Here is a 17,253-nt window from a genome sequence, read left to right on the forward strand (position 1 = left end):
TTAAAATGCTCATATTCTGTATGTTTTAGACATGATTTTCTCCTGTAATCACATGCTCATCATGTCCTCCTCCCTGTTGCATTATTGGAATGCATTAATTGTCCTATGCTAACATCAGAATGTCTAAGATAATGTACTGTACGTGAGATTTTACATTTTGACCGATAATATCCAAGTAAAATGGTACATAAATATAAGAGTATGTATTTGTATATGGACATGTAACATGTCATGTACTGTATATTTGTATGCATATGTATATGTGTATAAAAGAGGACGTCTACTAAAGATAATATTAAAATTGTAAGAATTCAACACTGGACCTGCTGTAGTTTTATTGGCACTCACCAGGGGGCGCTCAAGGGTGCTTTATGAGGTTAAACATATGGAGGATTTTCTGTTAGTCATGAGGGTGATGTGGTGTGTGTGTATGTGTGTGTGTGTGTGTGTGAGAGAGAGAGAGAGAGAGAGAGAGAGAGAGAGAGAGAGAGAGAGAGAGAGAGAGAGAGAGAGTGTGTGTGAGAGTGTGTGTGAGAGTGTGTGTGTGTGTGTGTGTGCGTGTGTGTGTGTGTGCTGCTGAAAACATTGTTGCATTTGGTGTTTTTTTTCTGGGAATGACAGAAAAGCAGGTGCAATAGAAGAGTAATGCATAACCTCATGTTTGTGTTTGTGTGTGTGTGTATGTGTGTGTGTGTGTGTGTGTGTGTGTGTGCGCGTGTGCGTGCCAGGTGTTAGCTCTAGGTCACAGGTTGTTGTGGCTTCTCTCTTCAGACAGGAAGCAAATGTGTTGTGGGAGCATCTCTGTGCTCTCTGTTCACTGTAGAAGGAGTGCAGGCTGCCACACACTGTGGGACAAACATTTACAGCACGGGGTATTAAAATATTCATCTGAACACACACAGTTGTTTTGGTGCATTTGTTTCAGCAGCTGGAGGAGCTCTGCACAGCTCCCAAAGCAACTATAGAACAAATAGCAGTCTGTGTAGAAGACTGATCAGTCGTTTCAACGTATGTAAAGCTGGTAGTGACTTTATTTCCATTTTTAATGTGAAGATGATGCTTTTCTTGCCTTTTGGAAAATATGGAAACTACCTTAACAAAATGGCAGTGAAAATAATCTCAGGTTTAACACCAGGAACATCTGTAACATGAATATAAAGTTCTTCTCACAACTCAGCTTTTCTACTGCAAATGTCCCAGGTGGAAGTATTAAGATCCTCTACTTGGCTGAAAAAAGTACCAAAAGTAAAAGAATGGAAGTGTTTAAGTGCTATTAGCTAAATGTTCTTAAAGTATAAAAGGTCAAATGTAGATGTTGAATCAATAAAGTGAGATGGAAATAAACCAATCACACTTACTTCCTTCTTTCTCTCTCTCTCTCTCTCTCCCTCCCTCTCTCTCTCTCTCTCACACACACACACACACACACACACACACAAACTGAGACTTCGACATACGGAGCCTAGACACTTTGACAGCAGCTCTTTATTTTAAGGTCAGTACTTTTATTTAAACTGTGAATATATTATTGTGTTTTTTTCAGTTTGGTTCAGCTTCAATGTGTTTGGCACCAGTCTATGTTTTGCAGTGGAGACCTGATATGAATATGTTTTTGTAAAAATGATCTAAAGAGTTGTAGTCAGAGTTGGGACTATCTATAACCTATAATGACTATTTTAAATAACACCCTGATATTGTGTCTTCCATCCTCAGTTCTCTGTTATACGATAAGTAGAATAAAATGGTTGACTCAGAGCAGAAAATGGCGGCCTTCCTGTTTTCTGGGTGTTGCTTACTGTCACAGTGATATAAAAAAAATCTCCATCTGTCAACAGCACAACTCAAAAACACACAATGAAACCCCCGATAGTTTTGTCTGGATGCTTGTTGCTTCTTTGGACACTGACTGGTAGGCTTCTTCCATCATGAGTTTTTGTTTTTTTTGTTTTTTTTGTTTTTAACGACACAAAATTGTCTTCAAACATCTCATGAGAAAAACTTCTTGACTTTACTTTAATGGGAGCAAATAACATGCCAATTTTATTACATTTAATGTTTCCATTTTTCTGTCTCAATTCTCCCACAGCATTTGTCAGTTGCGCAGAAGATGCTGCTGAAGAAGGTGAGAATACGTGTGAAATTCTGTTTAAATCTGTCTTCATAAATGCATGCTGAGGCCGCAACAAGCAACTCAGTAACCAACTCAGCAAAATCTGTTGTCCTTTATTTCAATGTTTCTATTTCATCCATACAGGTATAAAAGTGACAATTCTCTCAGGGAAGATTAGGCTGAATTGTAAAGAAGAATGGAAGATAAATGGAAATGCAACATCCCGTGAGTTGCCTTACAGCGATGAATGGACAGGAGAGTACACCTGTCAAGGCAACAGTGAAACGGACACTGCAAAAATCTATGTGAAATTTCGGAGTAAGTTCTGCAGTAAACATTTCTTGTGTATATGTGATGAAAGAAAACATGAGTTTTGTATGCTTCTTGCATGACTTGCATTGGCATCATATTATGTAATGCTATGTAAGCACAGTGTTTCTTGACAATAATCGTACTTCAAAAATATCAGATTCTAAGGACATCTGTCTGTGTGTGTGTGTGTGTGTGTGTGTGTGTGTGTGTGTGTGTGTGTGTGTGTGTGTGTGTCCAGCCTGTGACAACTGTGTAGAGCTGGACGGGGGTTCATTATCAAGCATAATTGTAGGAGACGTGGTGGCTACGATTGTGGTAGGAGTGGCTGTCTATCTTATCGCGTCTCAGGCCCGGACCGTTCCAGTCACCTCCAACAAGAAAAGTAAAATCAATCTATCTATCCATCTATCTATCTATCTATCTATCTATCTATCTATCTATCTATCTATCTATCTATCTATCTATCTATCTATCTATCTATCTATCTATCTATCTATCTATCTGTCTGTCTGTCTGTCTGTCTGTCTGTCTGTCTGTCTGTCTGTCTGTCTGTCTGTCTGTCTGTCTGTCTGTCTGTCTGTCTGTCTGTCTGTCTGTCCGTCCGTCCGTCCGTCCGTCCGTCCGTCCGTCCGTCCGTCCGTCCGTCCATCCATCCATCCATCCATCCATCCATCCATCCATCCATCCATCCATCCATCTATCTATCTATCTATCTATCTATCTATCTATCTATCTATCTATCTATCTATCTATCTATCTATCTATCTATCTATCAGCATACAGTACACTGAGTGTGTTCAAATGCAAAATGTTGATAAATAGTATGTATTTAATAGTGCAAGTATCGGGAACTATTTTTTGTGTATTCACAGGAAATAAAATCAGTGGGCAGTGGAGGAATACATGATTGAATTTCCCAAAATAGTCCCCAAAATAAATCTGCATATCTACATGTTTACAGTAATTAACAATAAAAAAAACATTATAGTTTCATATACAACTGCAAATGTTGTTTGTTTAAATGAGTACATGACCCATTTACACATCACCTAGAAAACAGTAATATTGTATTGCTGAGGAATCCAGTACAATATAATAATACCTGAATAAATACGTTAATAAGTTTGATATTTCTAGATTATTTTGCTGATGTTATTCATTTTTCTGCAGGCTCTGATAGACAGCACCTGGTTCCAAACGAAGCCAGAGCCACCAATGAGCATTACCAGGTAGGCTCAAATGTGACGGCTGTTAAATTGTCATGTGTATTTATCACGTTTAAACATTACACAATATATGACACTCCCACTCTTTATTTACCCCAATGTTCTTCCCTCAGCCTCTGAAACACAGAGGTCAGAAAGACACCTATGATGAACTTAGAAGATGAAGATAGAGGGATGGTGGTCTTCTGCCTGGGATCCCGAGACAACTCAAACATTTGCAAGTCAGCTTTCTGTTGTGGGAATCACCCCTCCTATTCTTCACTGTATCATACTATTTTAAATTAGGGTCTCTCATAGTAATTTTCACTATGCCTGTACAATGATGCTCTTATATAACAGACCGATGACAAACAGACTTGGTAACCAGTTGCTGTGTGTTATAATGATAATCAGCTGTTGTTGTTATTTTTTAATGAAACTATGTGATTTTTTTCCTTTCTTATAGAAATAGGGCTGCTTCAACAGCCATTTCATATAATGACTCACTGTAAGAATTAAGTGTTTATGTTAAAATGATGATAAATTAATAATTGAGGATTAAAAAATGGGCTGTCTTGTCTTTTTTTTTTTTTGCTATTGCCAGTGGTGGAAAGAAACTAAATTATTCAAGAGCTGTACTGAAGTATAATTTTGAGGTATTTGTGCTTTCTTTGAGTATTTCCATTGTTTGTTATTTTATATTATATATTATATATTTCTACACCATTCCATTGCACATTTCAGAGGGATAGTTACATTTACTGGATATTTTGGGGTTTAAGACTTAAACATACAGTCAACAGCCACTTAACTGGGTACACCTATGCAATCTAATTCAATCCAATACAACAGCTCTTCAATAAATTCTACTTTTTTAAAGTTTATACGTTTTCAGTTTTTGTCAAAAAGTGATAATTCTACTTTATGTTTATTATTGAGGTCGTACTAAGTGATGGTGGTGTACTGGGGTGCATTATATTGAATGGTGTTCCTAATATCATGTATGTTAATGGAGTGGACAAAGTATTAGACATCCTTTTCGTTTGATCCAGTCTGTTTGTTATTGTGTCTGATCAAATCTCGCTCAAGGAGAAGAAGTCTTGTTCGTTGAAAAACTTGCGAGGGTTTAGTTTTTATCAAAATCAGTTCAGCCAACTGATTGGAGAAAGTAGTGCCAGGAGGAATTTGTTGTGTTGGCTTAGTGTTACCTATCAGTCTGCTGGTTAAAATCAGGAAAAGTATGATAATTATTCAATCTACTTATATTAATGTATCATTATGATGAAAAAAGGAGCATTTCTTGTAGCCACAATATGATAACAGCAAACCTTCTACTGACTGATCAGATGTATATTGTCTCTGTCACTTAGCTGCGACCGAAGGCCAGTTTTATGTAGAATCAGGACAAGTGAATATTGTTTTTCTCACTAACTCAGCTGTTTGACATGTAGAACTGCAGGTACTCTTATTTACAGCTGCTGGACTGTGATCAGCTGAAAGACACAGCACTGACTTTGTATTCAACAACATTAGGAAGTAGGAGTGTAGAAGCCAATAACGTAATAATGTCCCATAACGTAATACATTTGCCCGTTTTTTTACTGTAATAAGCCAATAACGTAATAATACACTAATATCAGTTTATTTTAAGTTTTATTTATTGACTATAACTGAAAATGCAGTAAAAATGCATACACTGAGACAGAGAGAGAGTGTAAGCATTTTCACAGTTATATCTAATGAATAAAACTTAAATAAAGTGATACTAGTATATTATTACGTTATCGGCTCCAGTTATTACATTTGCAAAGGATTTGTTTTTACCAGGTGGTTAAGTTATTACGTTATTGGTTCAGGACTTTTATTATGTGAATGGGTAGTTCTTACGTTACTGGCTTATTACATTATGCATCAGAGAAAGGAGTGGAAACTCACAGTCAAACTAATGCTTCTTAAATCTGCTGTAGGAGTGTACACACCATCAACTTATCAAAATATCATGCTAAATCATCTAAAGAACTTTTATTCATACAAACTGTGTTGTGTGTTGTTGACTTTACCACCTGATAAAAATCCTTTTTAATTCTTCAATGTATTGTTATTACCTGTTATTACCTGTGCAAATAAATAAAGGAAGCTAAAAGTTTTTATTCTCATCTCTCTCAAAGTCAAACCTGATGTGCCAGCTGGATTGGTACACAGAATCATGTGACAAGTCGTCCCGTTTGGTAAAGGGCAGACACTTTCAGAAATACTTAGCAGGTGATTAGATGAATCATCTGTCTACCACAGAGATCCGTTTCTTACTGTGCGAGGCAGCCGGATTCACAACTCTGATTGGTCTGAACCACCAGTGGTTCACACACACATATAACTTGAAGTCTGACAAAATGGATTCTTGTGTGATCTCATGAATCCAGCTGCCTCACAAGTTAGATAATGTCCTCCATCTGCAGCAAACACAAACTTTACTAAATATGAGGATTTACTTACATTACTGTAGTTGAGCAGTTTTTTTTTGTGTACTCATACTTTTTAAAGTAGTTTTTAAAATCTGTAATTTTACTTTTACTTAAGCATGTTTTGCTTGAAGTATTGTACTTTGCTACATTTTAAATCACATCCGTTATTGAGTTTCAAAAAAAGTTTCAAAAAAAGCAAACAGGATTGTACAGAAGCATTAAAATGAAACATTATACCTCCCTAAATGTTTTAAATGTCATGTGTCAACATTTTTTATTTTGTCATTGCACTTTCATTTGTAAAGCTATAGGGGAGACCGGGGTTGGTTCTCACACTTTTTGCTCTTGTGAGAATTGCTGATCATCGAAACATCTTCCAGTAATCATTCTTACATTAAATGGAAACTTAAACTCCACTTTGATGAGCTATGATTGAAAAATGCTGCTTATGCATTGATGCATCAGTGTTTATAACCTAATAATTTCATGTATAACAATTATATGAATCACATATTGATACATTTAGCAGATAACACTTGTGTACTTTGACTTCAGTTGGAGTTCTTCAGGACTTTTACTTGTAATGGAGTATTTTTACATTTTTGTTTTGGTGGAAAACAAAGAATACTTCCATCAGAGGCTGTTGTATTTTAACACCAGCCCAGTGTGAGAGGGAGCATTTCAGTCAGAAGTCTGTTTCAAAACTGCTTCACCGAAAATATGGATGGATGAGGGTGTAGCGAGACATGGAGAAAGCAGAGAAAGACAGAATTACACAACAAGGGTGAAGTAGGATAAGCAGAGTTGGGGGAGGAGGGGGGTAAAGAAGAAAGGAAGGATAAAACAGTAACAAAGAGAAGGAGGAGAGAAACTCTGGCTGTTTTTTCAAGGAAGCCTCCCCATGTCAGATAATCTAATAGCTTAGATTCTTTGATCACTGCTTGAGTCTTTCGCCTTCTTCTTGACGCTGCTGTCACAAAGCTACAAACTGCAGTTTTCTACCGGAGCCGAGGAAGAGAAGAGAGATCAAACACCAGAGCTTAGACAGCTCCACTCAGATACACAACCCTGATCAACCACCACACACACACACACACACACACACACACACACACACACACACACACACACACCACCAGCTCCTGACTTGTGTGAACACACGTTCACATACTCGCACTGAGGTGTGTGTACACTCCGACAACACAAGTGTGTGTGTGTGTGTGTTGTTAACGGATGTACACTCACACAAATGCGTGCACACTTGTCAAGCAGATGTAGGTCTGTGTGTGGGAGCGTTTTGACTTTACTTTAAGAAAGTCAGATAGGGGATCACGTCGTTTACAACAACCCCCCCCCCCCCACACACACACACACACCACCATCACCACCCTCTATACTTCTTTGTTTTCGCTTTCACACAAACATACAGCTGATGTAGATAAAGATAAGTGAACAGTAAGTGTGGGTGTGTTTCCACTAAAAAAACTCTCACATAACACAAACAGTATGACAGATTTATCAATCATATAATAGTTTGCATGAAGAAGAACTATTAGGTGGCATCACGTTTCCTGCTTTTGATTTCCATCGGTACAGCTGTGCTCAGTCACTGCTGGGAAAAACAGTGGTAAAAGCACCATGGCCGATACATGACGCAACATTTCCATAGTGCACTCCAGGGGTGTAAATTACATGTGTAATGTTTCAGAGATGTGCCAAATGTTTCCAAAGATAAGACAGAATGATGATTTGCAGTGAAAAAAAGTCAGAGACTCGATATTGATGGTGATGGAGTGCATGTGGGCGAGCTACGGATATGAGCTGCGGCTTTGAGGCTGCTAAACGAATCGCATATTTATATCTGTAGAAGCACATTGGTGTTTCCTACCATGAACAAAGAAGATGTGAGAACAATGCGGACTGCGGTTTATTTATTAGTAACACACATTTTTTTTAGAAGATGAAGCCAGCAGATAAGCATGAACATATAGAAACAAAAAAACAAAAAAACAACCCAAGCTGATGTGATGACGAAAATCAGTTGCAGTAACCTTTTAAGAAAATCAGCTTCTTCTCTTTTTTTTTTTTTAACAGTGTAAAAAGTCTGAATTCATAATGACATAAACATATATAGACATACAGGTATAACTCTCCATTTGAAATGACAAACTAATACATTTTTATATGATGACAACAACATATTTTCTCCTCATGCTGACTGATATCCACATAGCTACATGGCAGAATAATCTACCGTGCACTGTTTCCATGGGGACTATTTCTCACGTATAAAGTAGTTCCAATTAAAGCTGTTCACAGTAACGTGCACACTGATTCTTGATTATTTTCAATGTAATTTTTAATACTGTGAGCACAACATTTGAAATGCTATTAATTTCTATTGTACTGGGGTAGTGAGAGAATACCTGGACAAATACAACCTAAACTACCTGCATTGCTACATGGTACTTAATATAAAAAAAACTTTTTCTGCCATGTGGGTGATTCCACCCTTTAAATCCATAAGAGCTAAAGCCAGAGTTTCCATGCTACTGTGAGCGTGATTGTTGTTCATGTATGATTGCCTTCATCCGTGCAGCGTTTAAACCTATGACCTGGTACAGTCATCTGACTCTGATTTTGGAGTATGTATCTTCGGCGCGGGTTTGAGGGGCCAGACTCTGTCAAAACACAACATCAGCAGCATTAAGGTCGAGTTATACTATGGATGTCGATACAGCTGTTAATCACTGTCACATCTGGCCTCTAAAGGGCTCAGTAAACTTTGAGATAGACCCACAACTCTGTCAGGAGGTACATTTTCAGTTGTGCTCAGTATATTAACTTTTTTCTTGACCGGGTACAGTGACTATCTGGAGGCTTAAAAACCACAATGTGTCATTTTTACACTTACTTACAAACAAGATATAATATCTTAATGATGCTTTAGAGGTGGTGAGATTTTTTTAATTCCTTTGCTAACAGCTAAGCTAGCCGTATCCCCCCTTTTTCCAGTCTATGCCTAACTAACCGTCCCCTGGCTCCAGCGTCATATCTAACAGACAGATATATGTGAACGGTATTCAGTGAGAAACCTTTCAGTGTTTTAAAATGAATTACCTCTCACATTTTAGCTCTAATTCTTAATTTCTGATTATTTTACAAGGGCACCAAGGCCTTTAATGTCCATATATTGATTTATTTACAATAATAATTGGAGATTACTGTTTCACTCATTTTAAGTCATTCTGGAAGAGAACGTCAGCTGAGTACGACAAAAGCACAAGTAAAGAAGTGTTTTTTTACACAGTACCTACCTCATAAGGTGAAGATGAAGATGGGGCATTTGGACCCCGGCCTCCAGAACGAGGGGCAGCTGGAAAATCAAGACATTTTAAGATTAAAAATTGAATTTATGCTAATGTTTCCAATACTTTCAAACAGGGGTGTCAAACATACGGCTCGTGGGCCAGAAAAGGCCCACCAAGGGATCCAATGTGGCCCGCTGGAGTATGAAAATTGCAGAAAAGTAATTCCAATTTTTCTGTTGCTTCAGATGTTCTTTTTTTTCACCCTGACCAGAAAATAGTTCAACACAATACATAAGACAGCTGAAAAAACTAAACAAAAAAAGAAAACACCCCAAATGTCTTCGAAAATTTGACGACTTTTCCTAATGTGGCCCAAAATGCACAAAAATGAAAATATTATGTTATACTAGGTGCTACAACTTTTTGTCAAATTAATAGTTAATAGTAATAAAATTGTTATGTTATAAATAGTTTTATAAGTAGTTATATTGATTCCTTTTCATAGTTTCATTGAGTTCTTGTTATTTTCAGTTTCAATAAAATACATTTACATTTTCATGTCTTAAGTAAAATAGGACATGATATTGTGTGATAGCAGGGGTGTAAAACCTAAAAGAATATGCTCTGTCTGCTCTCTGAAGCATTTTTCAAAGTAAATAGATGATTTAAAGATATAATATATATATATTATATATTATTTGTAGATTATTAAGAGATAAGATAAGAACAGATAAGATCAGATAATATAAGATATTCCTTTATTAGTCCCACAGTAGTGAAATTTACATTATTGCAGCAGCGATTATGGAATGGTTTTACTAATTTGGCCCACTTGAGATCATATTGGGCTGTATGTGGCCCTTGAACTAAAATGAGTTTGACACTCCTGCTTTAAAATAACTGAGGTGGAATTTGCAGCAGCTGTATCATTTACATGAGCAGACTAACAATCTAATTCGTTGGCTGCAGATAGCTGACTGACAAATCAGCAAGAATCAAAAACATCTATTTATGTATCAAAAGCTAAAAATTGCACAAGTGCCTCAGTCCAAATGGAATCATAGACAACCTGTTACTCAACCAAGATTTGTGATCTGCTTTAGTGTATTTGTACCGTTGGAAGAATGAGGTACAGGTGCAGGTGGGATTTTCTTCTTGGTGCACCGGTAGATTGTCATCATCACGAATACTGTGAAGATCAAGTCTGCAAAGATGGCCACCCCGAGCAAAAACGCGTCCAGCTCAAAGCAGTTTTCACAGGCTGGAGGATGAGAACAAGCAGTAGAGCAAATGCACTGAACACAGATTATACATATGTAAAATCACAAGATTTATTACTCACCCTTTCCTTGCACATAGAAATAATATATGTGTTCCACATCGTCGTCATCATACTGACAGTAGTAAACGCCTTTGGTTTCGCCACTATAGGAAAGTGTATAAGTCTTATTGGATCCATGGTCTGTTACTTCTTTTCCATCCCTGAACCATTTCAAGGCGTCGTCACCTGGACAGGTCATTGTGAATTCACTCCTCCAGAAAGATACTCCTCCTTCTCCTTAAAACACAAGGACAGATATTAAGTTTGTTGAAGCGCTCTTGCTTGATCAAAACTTCCCGTCACATTCTAACGGGAAAGGACGACGATCTAAGCGCCGAAGTGGTTCTCAAGGCTCAAATCATCTTGTGTACATCAGATTCGTATCGTTTGTTACAAACTGCTAATACATACATACAGACTGAGATGTTTAAAGTAATACCCACTGATCATAAAACTACTGATCATCCGTACATGTTACACTGCCACAAAAAAATAAAGTAATGAAACAAAAGAAAGAGTGAGTTAAAGCATCTAGAAAAAATATAACTAATCAAGACCAGATTTAGAGTAGACGCGTGAATAAAAAATGGGAAATGGGAGACGTTTGAGTATGAAACGCTCTTATACTGTCATATTCTCACATTTCTTTTCAGAATGTGTTTTTTCTAAATCATGTTGAAAGTTTGTGACTTTAATTAATGTCAAATAAGATGAAATTGTAGATATTTACCGTCATCAGCCTCCACGGTGCCGATGATGAGGAGCAGGATGGCGAGCACAGCCTGAGCACCCATGTTGTTCATTTTCACGATATGATGACTTTTTGTGTGCAAATTTTTCTGGATCTTTCTCCTCTACAGGTTCAACTTCTAAATGTATTCACTACAAGATATAAATAACATCAAGCTGCCCGCTCAATAAGACAAACAGATTCAAATAGGTACGCCTGTTTGTTCTATCCCTGACTCTCTCTCTCTCTCTCTCTCTCTCTCTCTCTCTCTCTCTCTCTAAGACACACCTGTTTCCTACCATGAGCAAAGAATATGTGAGACCAATGTGGAGTGCAGTTTATTTATTAGTGACACACATTTGTTTAGAAGATGAACCCAGCAAATGAGCATGAAGAAACAACAGAAGCAAAAAAAAACATACAAAAAAACCCCAGCAAGTTGATGTGATGACAAAATCAGTTGCAGTAACATTTTACATTAAGTTTGACAATTTTTTTTTTTTACAGTGTAAAAAGTCTGAACTCATGATGACATACACATATATATACAGCAAACAGGTATATTTCTACATTTGACATGACAAAATAAATCTAATTTTTATATGATGACAACACTCTGTTCTACACAATACCATATTTATACATTAAAGGGCCAGTACATCCAAATATCCAAATAAAAAAACAACAACATATTTTCTCCTCATGCTGACTGATATCCACATAGCTACATGGCAGAATAATGTACTTTGAACTGTTTCCATGGGGACTATTTCCTCTGTATGAAGTAGTTCCAATTAAAGCTGTTCACAGTAACGTGCACACTGATTCTGGAAATGCATGTTGTTGTTGATTATTTTCAATGTAATTTTTAATACTGTGAGCACAACAATTCAAATGCTATTCATTTCTATTGTACTGGGGTAGTGGGAGAATACCTGGACAAATAAAACCTAAACTACCTGCATGGCTACATGGTACTTAATATAAAAACACTTTTTCTGCCATGTGGGTGATTCCACCCTTTAAATCCATAAGAGCAAAAGCCAGAGTTTCCATGCTACTGTGAGCGTGATTGTTGTTCATGTATGATTGCCTTCATCCGTGCAGAGTTTAAACCTGTGACCTGGTACAGTCATGTGACTCGTCTCTATCCGGTCCTGTTGAGGTGGGAGTATGTATCGTGGCCGCGGGTTTGCTGGTTCAGAGTCTGTCAAAACACAACATCAGCAGCATTAAGGTCGAGTTATACTATGGATGTCGATACAGCTGTTAATCACTGTCACATCTGGCCTCTAAAGGGCTCAGTAAACGTTGAGATAGACCCACAACTCTGTCAGGAGGTACATTTTCAGTTGTGCTCAGTATATTAACTTTTTTCTTGACCGGGTACAGTGACTATCTGGAGGCTTAAAAACCACAATGTGTCATTTTTACACTTACTTACAAACAAGATGTAATATCTTAATGATGCTTTAGAGGTGGTGAGATTTTCTGAATCCTTTGCTAACAGCTAAGCTAGCCGTATCCCCCCTTTTTCCAGTCTATGCCTAACTAACCGTCCCCTGGCTCCAGCGTCATATCTAACAGACAGATATATGTGAACGGTATTCAGCGAGAAACCTTTCAGTGTTTTAAAATGAATTACCTCTCACATTTTAGCTCCAATTCTTAATTTCTGATTATTTTACAAGGGCACCAATGCCTTTAATGTCCATATATTGATTTATTTACAATATGGGTTGAAATATAATTGGAGATTACTGCTGCACTCAAGTCCTTCTGGAAGAGAACATCAGCTGAGTATGACAAAAGCACAAGTAAAGTAGTGTTTTTTTACACAGTACCTACCTCATATTCAGAAGCACTGACATTTGGACCCCGGCCTCCAGAACGAGGGGTGGCTGAAAGATCATGACAGAAATAATGTGACCAAACACACAGAAGGATTATGAGGTATTTTAAGAGTAAAAATCTAATTTATGCAAAGAGTCAACACCCATCAGAGTCAGTTTAATGTTTTCGTTACTTTAAAATAACGGAGGTGGAATTTGCAGCAGCTGTATCATGTACATGAGCAGACTTACAATCCAATTTGCTGCAGATAGCTGACTGACAAATCAGCAAGAATCAAAAACATCTATTTATGTATCAAAAGCTAAAAATTGCACAAGTGCCTCAGTCCAAATGGAATCATAGACAACCTGTTACTCAACCAAGATTGATCTGTAATCTAGTGTCATCTTTTTTGTGATCTGCTTTAGTGTATTTGTACCTTTGGAAGAATGAGGTACAGGTGCAGGTGGCATGTTCTTCTTGGTGCACCGGTAGATTGTCATCATCACGAGTACTGTGAAGATCAAGTCTGCAATGATGGCCACCATGAGCAAATACGGGTCCAGCTCAAAGCAGTTTTTACAGACTGGAGGATGAGAACAGCAATAGAACAAGTGAGATCCCAGCAAATGCAATGAACACAGATTATACATATGTAAAATCACAAGATTTATTACTCACCCTTTCCTTGCACATAGAAATAATATTTGTGTTCCACATCGTCCTCTTTATACTGACAGTAGTAATCGCCTTTTCCATTATAGGAAAGTGTTAAATCGACTGTGTTGTTAAGTAATGGTACTTTACCCTTGTACCAATTCCCTACTTTTGGACAGGTCATTGTGAATTTCATATTCCAGAAAGATACTCCTCCTTAAAACACAAGGACAGATATTAGGTTTGTTAAAGCGCTCTTGCTTGATCAAGACTTCCCGTCACATTTCAACAGGAAAGGACGACGATCTAAGAACCAAAGTGGTTTTCAAGGCTTAAATCATCTTATGTACATCAGATTCTGATCATTTATATTACATACTGCAAATATTTACACACAGATTGAGATGTTTCCAATAATAGCCACTGATCATAATACAATATATCCATACTGTTCAGGAAACTCAGTGAATAAAGTAAATAAATAATCAAAGTAATCAAAGAAAAGAAACAAAGAGTGAGTTAAAACTTCTAAAGAAAATATAACTAATCAAGACAAGATTTAGAGTAGATGCATGAATAAAAAACAGGAAATGGGAGACGTTTGCGTATGAAACGCTCTTATACTGTCATATTCTCACATTTCTTTTCAGAATGTGTTTTTTCTAAATCAAGTTGCTATGTTGAAAGTTTATGACTTTAAAATATGTCAAATAAGATGAAATTGCAGATATTTACCGTCAGCAGCCTCCACGGTGCCGATGGTGAGGAGCAGGACGGTGAGCACAGCCTGAGCACCCATGTTGTTCATTTTCACGATATGATGACTTTTTGTGTGCAAATTTTTCTGGATCTTTCTCCTCTACAGGTTCAACTTCTAAATGTATTCACTAAAATATATAAATAACATCAAGCTGCCCGTTCAATAAGACAAACAGATTCAAATAGGTACGCCTGTTTGTTCTATCCCTGACTCTCTCTCTCTCTCTCTCTCTCTAACACGCACATGCACATGCACACACACACACACGCACGCACACAAACACGTTGAACCCCACAGGAAGTGTTTTTTTTTCTAGATGAATTCACAGTTGAACCTCAAAATGAAGTGCTACTGAACAGCTGATAGAAGTACTCCTATATTTACTTATTGGATTCAGAATTTTGATTCATAATTGAAGAAGCTACACCTGCAACAACACACTTTAAATGAGACATTAGTACTGAAAACATCGTATTGCTGTAATATATATAAATGTTTATGCTCATTTGTTGCAGTAAAATTCATCATAATGCAGTTTGTAGTGTTTGTTTTACACAATTTCTGTGCAATGTGTTATTCAAGCTGAATTTTATGGCTTCATGATCTGGTTTGGTACTAACCTGTATGACTCTTTTTTGAAGAGTTACAGTAAAACTGGGTTTGTGTGGGTTTCCTAAATGTTTAAACCTCTATCTCTGCACAGCAGTGTACAGTAGGTTATGTATAGAGCAGTAACTGAGCTTTACTGGATATACAACACATGTAACAGATCTTTGGTTTTGTACAATAAAACTAATGATTATGATACCTCTCATTTTACATGACTTATATGCAGCTACCAGCATAGTATTTAATCTAATATGTCATAAACTGACTGTGAAGTTGTGCAAGTTTATTATAGGCTAACAATAATTGGCTTAATTAAGGCTTATAAATTACCTGAAGTCATTAATAAAGGATCAAGAGTGTCTTGTTTTCAAATGTTGGTAAGTCGTCTATGAATATAATTACAGATGATAATAAAAAGGCTCCTACAGTAATATATCAGGTTTGTAGTTGTGAATGTTAATATGTTGTGAATAAATGGATCATGGTCCAGATGTGCTGTAGCTCTTGTCCAAAAGGACAGAGGTCAAACAGTCCATTGGAGGAATCTTTATGTTGAACTGAAGAGCTTCAAAATATTTTGTATTATGAATCTATTTATACACCTTTGTGAATGTAATGCTTGTATTTACACTTGTAATTTTACAGTCACACATTTGTATACAGTAGGATTTAACCCCCAACTCAAATAAAATATCTACATATTGTCAACATGTCAGCCATAAAAAGTTGAATACCACCAGTGTTTTTGCTCTTTCTCGCAGGCGTCAGACTGTACTTGGCAGACACAGCTAAGGATACATCAAAGTGCGTCTCTGCCCCCAAGTGGTTCAAACCAGTAACCAGCCATGCTCACATAGTGAATAGAAAACTACAGTCTGTTCATCTCCTAATAACCAGGCTTGGGGAAAAATGGAACACATGTAACGGCGTTAAAAAGGTAACTGTCTTCCGTTACAGTTACAGAAAAAAGATGTAATATGATTACAGGTGCATTTAGTAAAATGAGGATTATTTAGCAGGAATAACACATTTTACACTTAAGAACGACACTGTAAAAGTCCCAAACGTGAGCAGAGCAGAGACGAGAGGGCAAATTTACTCACTGATCCACGATGGTCTGAGTAGAGGATGATACCGCATGACGCGTGCACGTAAACACACTTCACACACACACTGAACTTAAACGTTGCCAGGACTGTTTGTAACGCACTGTGTCAGTCCCAAATACAAATTAGTTAAAACACAGCTTGAGTTGATGACAGCTTGTAGCACACATAACGGCTCTCCACTGATATGACTGTGTGTGCGTAACAGCCAGCGGGCCAGGCGGTGTTTCATCAGAGGCTTTCCCTGAGGATGTTACAGCACCGTGCACTATTTGCACTGCTATCTGCTCCGTTTTATGGGCCGACCAACAAAATATTTTGCGCCAATCTGCAGCTGATAGTAACACACAGCTGGCTGCAGCGTCGTACAGCAGCTGAAACGATAAGTGAGTCTCCAAACTGAGAACAAGGCTGTGCGCATTTACGCACGCAATACGGCAGCGGTAACTTCATTAACCCCAGATCGATCAGGATCTGACGTTGATTAATATTCTGTTGCACATTCACACGTCAGCTGTTACACACAGACTAAGGTTTATAAGTGGGATTGTTTGTAATAAATCAGAATTAATGGATGAACCCTGGACATTTTTAACAGGTAGGGGAGAACGGGGTTGGTAGTCACACTTTTTTTTTAAAAACTTTCCTTTTAATTCCTCATAAACCATATGCTGAATAGAGTCCCTTTCAATATGTAATTGAAGCCTAAAGTGTCAGGTAGGAATAGACTGATCTTACTCTCCTTCAGCTGATTCTATTCAAAAGATGTGGACCGTCAAATATGTCTTGTGCATTTGTGATAACCCTCCCCGTCCTGGGGTTGGTACACACACACTA

General features: G+C 37.4%; 2 protein-coding genes across 6 annotated transcripts; one reads left to right on the forward strand and one right to left on the reverse strand.

Moving 5' to 3' along the window:
• The first annotated feature begins 1,440 nt into the window (after positions 1-1,440).
• Positions 1,441-5,742, forward strand: LOC133980545 (T-cell surface glycoprotein CD3 gamma chain-like). The gene is made up of 7 exons (XM_062419298.1): positions 1,441-1,495; positions 1,836-1,909; positions 2,087-2,122; positions 2,255-2,428; positions 2,661-2,804; positions 3,593-3,651; positions 3,762-5,742. Exons 2-7 carry the CDS (start codon positions 1,855-1,857, stop codon positions 3,810-3,812), a joined length of 519 nt encoding a protein of 172 aa, XP_062275282.1. The 5' UTR covers positions 1,441-1,495; positions 1,836-1,854; the 3' UTR covers positions 3,813-5,742.
• Positions 5,743-8,707: 2,965 nt separating this feature from the next.
• On the reverse strand, positions 8,708-14,973 carry LOC133980956 (T-cell surface glycoprotein CD3 epsilon chain-like). Of its 5 annotated transcripts, none has more exons than XM_062419844.1 (5): positions 14,677-14,973; positions 10,743-10,952; positions 10,515-10,661; positions 9,407-9,465; positions 8,708-8,770 (listed from the first exon to the last, which is right to left on the reverse strand). In XM_062419844.1, exons 1-5 carry the CDS (start codon positions 14,747-14,749, stop codon positions 8,714-8,716), a joined length of 546 nt encoding a protein of 181 aa, XP_062275828.1. In that variant the 5' UTR covers positions 14,750-14,973; the 3' UTR covers positions 8,708-8,713. The 5 variants fall into 5 exon arrangements, with proteins under 5 accessions (XP_062275828.1, XP_062275826.1, XP_062275827.1 ...); XM_062419842.1 differs by having other exon boundaries at positions 10,743-10,958; positions 14,677-14,972; XM_062419843.1 differs by lacking the exon at positions 14,677-14,973 and adding an exon at positions 11,452-11,710.
• Between the last annotated feature and the right edge of the window lie 2,280 nt (positions 14,974-17,253).

The sequence above is a fragment of the Scomber scombrus genome, chromosome 5, assembly GCF_963691925.1.
Source record: "Scomber scombrus chromosome 5, fScoSco1.1, whole genome shotgun sequence".
NCBI classification, from domain to species: domain Eukaryota; kingdom Metazoa; phylum Chordata; class Actinopteri; order Scombriformes; family Scombridae; genus Scomber; species Scomber scombrus.